Below are 6,000 nucleotides of genomic sequence, written 5' to 3'. Positions count from 1 at the left end.
TGTTACCAGTGCTCCTCGTGAACTTGAATTTTTGTACATTTCTTCAACAAGTCGCTAAACCACTTACCAGCTAATGTTCCAAGATTGGCAACGTCTTGCGTGAAATGTAGTGAGAAGGAATGAACAGTAGAATATGTCTTCCGAAGGGACAACTAAATTTCTTTGCGATTGTTCACCACGATATCGGAATGCTGGGGAAATTCCGTCTTAAATTTATGTGGTTTGGCTGGTGGATGGGAAAGAAGAGATCAGAACTTTTCTATGGAAGCTTCGAAGGATCCGACTGAATGACCTTAGCAATATTAAAGGCTGTGAGTGACATCAGTCCACGTTTTCAATGTGAAGAGAAATATTGGGCAAAGATTGCATAATATCCACCCAAAATATGGTCACATGTCCCACCACTGCATAAAATTATTTTGGCACCAGGGTAACAACTGGTTTAAGCGTGTTTTACCTGACTGAACGGAAAACCGACGCGTTTTTAGAAAAGAGATAAAACGTTTACGAAAGAATTGCACATAATATCAAAGCTTTTGCATGTGTGCAAGATTTCAAGAAATTTCTGTCCACGGACTGTTTGCATGGCAACAATGTACACGAACTGTAGCTTACTCTTTGGATTTCTGTACTTGAAGGAATACTGTCGTAAATCTCGAGAAAGATTTCAACTTCATCGGATTGAAGAGCTTCAGCGAGACGTATCGCTAGCTCAGTTTCTTCCTCCTCCAAAAAATTATGACGGCTAAGTTCATTTTGACACAGAGCCATATTTTCTTCTAAAAATTTTATATGTAGATGAAAGGATTGCGCATACTCTTTTGTAGGGGCGCTGTCAATAACAACGCAGGCTTTGATGTTTACCCACAAGGCTGTGTTTTTTAAAAATCAAATCCAATATGGCGGAAAATACGAAAGAACACGAGAACCAAACGCTTGGCGAGGAAGAGAAAGAAGAGAAAATGGAAGAGGGAGGAGAAGAAGGAGAGGAAGGATCGGACTCCGACGACTCGGATGACAATGATACGATTAGTAATCCAAGAATTCAGCAGCTAGAGCTTCAGGTAAGCTGTATTTTGCTTACTTGAGCTTAAGCTTGTGAATCTGCATGCGAGTTCCAAGCATTGTTCGTGGACAACTGGTCTACAAATAAAACATACAGTATTTACCGCAATGAAAATGTTTTTATTCCTTTCGGTGAGTTATTTGCACGGAACAATGAACTGATATGAAACCATATCAAACAAGCGGCCACTCCACAGGTAGCCTACACTCCGGTCTGAGGTCAGTTGAGTCCACGTGTTCGTTTTTATGGCCGTGTCACTGGTCACATTCACCATTGGCCTTTTTTTCTTGTTTGACAATAATTATGCTGTGACTTACAAATAATCCTCTGACCCTGTTTCATTGTATTTCAATTATAAATATATTTTCCTAATCCAAGCTTGAGATGTCCTGTTAAAAAAGAAATTTAACAATAATATTATTCTATGAGGGCACACTGGATATGAAGTGATAGGTAATCAATAAGGCATGTAGCGCCGAGTTTGTTATGATCATTTTATATCCAGCAAACTCTAGGATCAACAACTCATCCATGTTGGTAACAACAGTGGGAGGCGTGGCAGCGTAACTGTTAGTGTGCTGAACTCTGGATTGAGCGGTCCGGGTTTGAGCCCTGGCCGGGTCATTGTGTTGTGTTCTTGGGTAAGACACCTTACTCTCACAGTGCCTCTTTTCACCCAGGTTTACATGTATAAATGGGTACCAGCAAATTAAATGCTTGGCATAACCCTGTGATGAACTAGCATCCCATCCAGGAGGGGGGGGGGGGGAGGGGGGGGAAGGGGGTAGAAATAATCCTAGTTGCTTCATGCTGCAGTAACCAGAGATAAGCGCTGGCCTGATGCACACTTGTTTTAAACTCCAGGATCAACAACTCTTCCATTTTGGTAACAACTTTCGATGCAATAATAGAATGATTGACAAAAATGTCAAAATATGTGATTGACAACGTTGACAGCAAAGGAAGGAATGTCAATTTTTAGTGGAGTTAGAAAAGAAAAACACTCTCTGGAGAAGTCTACATAAGGAAGTTATTTTGAAGGAAGGAAATTGTTGGAAAATTGGCTTTTGTCAGTCACTTTTTTAGAGCTGCAAAAGTGTTTTCAGCTCGTTTTATTACTGACATGTCCCTTGACCATGATATTACAGTAGGTACAGCAGGTATATGAACTGACAGCCTGTGTCTGGCAAGCCAATGAAAATGCTGGAAATCTGGTATCCGTAGTTCAGTTTTTAACCCTTTCAACCCGAACCAGCCTGATCCGGCCATACTGAGTATTTTACTCTGTCTCACACCAGATGATTTTACTCATCAATGGGAAACCCCCAGACGTCAATGGGTTAATTGTCATTCATTGCAAGCATTTGGTTTGAGTTTAGAACAGAACCTTGTGGCTGTGCAGTGGAATATTTAACACCATGGCTTTACTTGCATGAAATCTTTTCTCCAGATGTTTCTTGGTTCATTCATTTAATGAATAAAAGAAGAGTCAGTGCCAGATCCTATTCTATGTTCCAATTATACATTAACAAAGATATTTCTGCATTTTAGGTTGCTAGTAACCCATATCATTATGACTCTCATGTGGAGCTAATTAAACTGCTTAGAGAATCTGGTGATCTCGACAAGGTTAGGCAAGCTAGGGAAGGCATGAGCAAAATCTTTCCTCTTACTCAAGGTATTATGATTCAAATTAAAATAATTTATGTGCCTCTTTTTCTTTTATAGCCTAATTCATTATTTCATTTGCGTCCCCATCCCCCATTTTGCCCATCCCCCTCTCTGAGAGTGATGGAATTTTAGATTAGAGACACCAGCAAAGTTTGATCCCTTCAGAAATCTTTCCAAAGCTCCATACAAGCATATTTTGGGTCTCCTTTGGGTGCTGAAAAAAAATGAGATTGTGGACTACAGCCATTGATTGCAGGGTGCAAATAGGATAGAAGACCCATTTGACCTGAGACATAGCAATGTTTTACACTAGTTTTGTACAACCTTACTTTGTCATTGAGGAGGTGTAAATTTACTGTTTTGCTTTTCTTCTTTTGGCAACTTAACCCATTGCCTCCTGAGAGTGAAAATTGTAGATTTTACTTTGTCTAACGGCAGACAATTTTTCTCGTCAGTGGCCTGGGGCCGCTTCAATAAATAGGGGTACAGCTGTAAATGAGTTAAAAGCGGCTGATAGGTCTCTACATGCTACTTGGTGGAGATGTTGATATACCTACGGTACAGCTCAGAGATGAGCGTCCAAAAAAATGCATGTGAAATGTGTGTGCAAAAAGCAGATGCGCGTCTGTTTGCTTCTGCATGTGAAAGTGACGCGTCTGTAGGGCTGTCAAAAAGTTTCGGTAGCAGGCCGAAATGGCCTCCTACTTACCTATCTTTGGCCTGTTACTTTCTTCTCAATTCGTTGTTAACTTTGACAAGTTAGCAAAAAAAGATATGTGAAACAAATCCTCTTCAGTTTTCCAAGTCAAGTTGGGACACATTTCAACCATTTTAAACATATTTACCGATCCACACACAATCAAAGTGAAGGAAGACTCATAAAACACCTGGGATATTTTCACTGCACTGGATCTCAGGCTTCTGCATGTGCCAAAATGGCTTCCGCCCCCAAAAAACCAAGGTAGACAATGCTAAGCACATTTTATCCCTCTCGTTTGATTGAGCAAGCCAAAGGTAAGGGCTTTTTTGCATAGTTGGAGTATTGGATAAAAAAACTCACAATTTCTGTGATTTCAGTCCTCAAAATCAGGAAATGCGTAAATCGCTCTACAGCAAACTTACAGATTTTGTTTCACTGGATTCTTGCTCGGTAGAGCAATCACCAACAAAGTGGTTAAAAAATGGTAAATGTAGCCTTAATTTTTACTGTTTTCTTAGGTACAAAAGCTACATGTACCTAGAAAATGCAGAAAATAGCATTTCCAAACACCTAATTTTCAAAATTTTATGGGGGAGCATGCCCCCAGACCCTCCCCCTGTAGACTACTGCCTTGTCGTGGTGGGAGAACTCAGTTGCTTTGAGCTCCTAAAGTTAAGATAAACTTTATTGGGGGGTGGGGGGTCTCAAATGGCTGGTGAATAGTGGTGCATGCATTTTAGTTCAGTGTTATTATTTTGGTTTCCTTTTTAATTATTGCTTGCTTAGAGCTTTGGTCAGAGTGGTTCAAGGATGAAATGCCATTGGCATGCATACCAGAACATAAAGAAAAGATCATCACACTGTTTGAACAAGCTGTTAAAGACTACCAGTGTAAGTATATTGTACAATTAAGTCTACCTGATGCATGATATGTCGCTCGCATCTAAACTGGAAAAGAAACCAGTCTCACCCACTATCATGTGGAAGTGTCCTAGAACATACAGGGTAGGGTATTAGGGCAACAGTGAGAGCATGTGTACCTGTAGTGTCTTCTTTTCTGTGGGCTGTTGTTACATGTTTGTAGAGACATTAAAGTGCCTATAAACCCGAATTTTTTGTTTTGCTTCGAGAAATCTTTGTATCGCTCTGAGCAAAATGGCGCAAAAATTTTTATTTTTGGTTAAAACCAGAATTTTTTACGAATTTTTCAAAGTGCGGTTTTCTCTGCCCGCAACCGGGTAAAAGGGAGACTGGGCCTAGTGACGTAATTCCTGGACATTAGCATCAGGCAAATCAACAGAGGAGACGCGTAGTTTTGTAGTTTTCCCTGCGTGCCGGTGAAAACAATTTCTGCTCGGCTGACGTTTGTAACCACCGTACGTGTAAATCAAGAAATAGCTTCGAACGACTTCATTCTGTCCTCCGGTTCAGATACGGAAGTTTCAGAAATGGAAGAGCACACCACCGAATGCTCGGTGGGTTCCCAATGAGCACGTTTCGATTTAACAAAATCGACCCACTTCTTCCTTCGCTTTTGCTTTTCGCTTTCACTTTTACCGTAAAACGGTATGGGATGAAGCAGTATCCCTTTCTCTTTGCTTCGAACATTGCTACAACCGAAAACAACACATTACTCAGGCATGGCTTCACCTCTGATGGAAGTCACAACTTGCGAAACTCACAGTCCGGGTTTTACGTCACGAATTACACTCGACCCATTCCCTTTCGGAAAGCTCACCAGCTCGGTAATGGGTTTTCGAATCTCGCATTTCCGCCACTTTGAAAATTCGTAAAAAAATTCCGGTTTTAACCAAAAACAAAAATTTTTGCGCCATTTTGCTCAGAGCGATACAAAGATTTCTCAAAGCAAAACAAAAAATTCGGGTTTATAGGCACTTTAAGTAATGTTTAAAAACAGCAGTATTTTATATGCCTTGTGTTTTTTAACCCGATAAAACACATGCTGAGAGTTAAATTTTGAATGGCTTCAAAGGCATTCCACAAAAAGCGTGTCCCTTGCGTAGGGGTCTGGACAAAGGTTCAAATTGTGGCCTGGGGGAAGATACTAGCATGATATATATGTTGCAGGTCATTTTGTTCCTTGGGTTAATTTGCAACCAAACTAGGTCGTTTTGTTTCAACCTAGGTTATTATGAACTGTCTAAAAAAGGGTAAATGGGGCCTGGATTTTTAGGGGGAATAAAAAAGAAAACACCTTTCCCTTGCCTTCTGTTCTTCGTCCATTTACCATCTCTCCCTCTCCTTTCCCCCTTACTGTCCTTGCTTACTACCACCGGACTGTGCCTCTTACCTTGAACTTTCACAACATTCCATGCCGCTCCAAGGATTCGAACCCTCGAACCATAGGACATCCGAGATTCAGCAACTGAAGGCGTTAAGCTATTCCAACCCTTCACGACAACCACCATTTCCCACATGCATAAATGATATAAAGTGAGACTTGGAAAAATTAATAGTCAAATATTGTATGAAGTTTATTTATATAAATGTGGCTATGCAAAATACACCAGGAACAAGGCATCATTTCTAGTCATAATAACAA

General features: G+C 40.5%; 2 protein-coding genes across 4 annotated transcripts in view; one reads left to right on the top strand and one right to left on the bottom strand.

Moving 5' to 3' along the window:
• LOC137977497 (uncharacterized) overlaps positions 1–875 on the bottom strand; it is a 12,380-nt gene extending 11,505 nt beyond the window's left edge. The window contains exon 1 of one of the 2 annotated variants that reach the window (XM_068824737.1): positions 616–875. In XM_068824737.1, coding sequence (XP_068680838.1) covers positions 616–771 — 156 coding nt within the window. In that variant the 5' untranslated portion in view covers positions 772–875. Of the gene's footprint in view, positions 1–67; positions 582–615 lie in introns of those variants that run through there. The other variant, XM_068824738.1, reaches the window with a different exon arrangement.
• The window catches only part of LOC137977496 (squamous cell carcinoma antigen recognized by T-cells 3-like), a 50,590-nt gene that overhangs the window by 328 nt on the left and 44,262 nt on the right, over positions 1–6,000 (top strand). The window contains exons 2-4 of one of the 2 annotated variants that reach the window (XM_068824735.1): positions 828–1,064; positions 2,618–2,744; positions 4,224–4,328. In XM_068824735.1, coding sequence (XP_068680836.1) covers positions 900–1,064; positions 2,618–2,744; positions 4,224–4,328 — 397 coding nt within the window. In that variant the 5' untranslated portion in view covers positions 828–899. Of the gene's footprint in view, positions 1–797; positions 1,065–2,617; positions 2,745–4,223; positions 4,329–6,000 lie in introns of those variants that run through there. The other variant, XM_068824736.1, reaches the window with a different exon arrangement.

Source organism: Montipora foliosa, chromosome 11 (assembly GCF_036669935.1).
Source record: "Montipora foliosa isolate CH-2021 chromosome 11, ASM3666993v2, whole genome shotgun sequence".
Lineage (NCBI taxonomy): Eukaryota > Metazoa > Cnidaria > Anthozoa > Scleractinia > Acroporidae > Montipora > Montipora foliosa.
The sequence above is the reverse complement of the archived record's forward strand: the minus strand, read 5'-3'. Positions and strand labels throughout refer to the sequence as shown.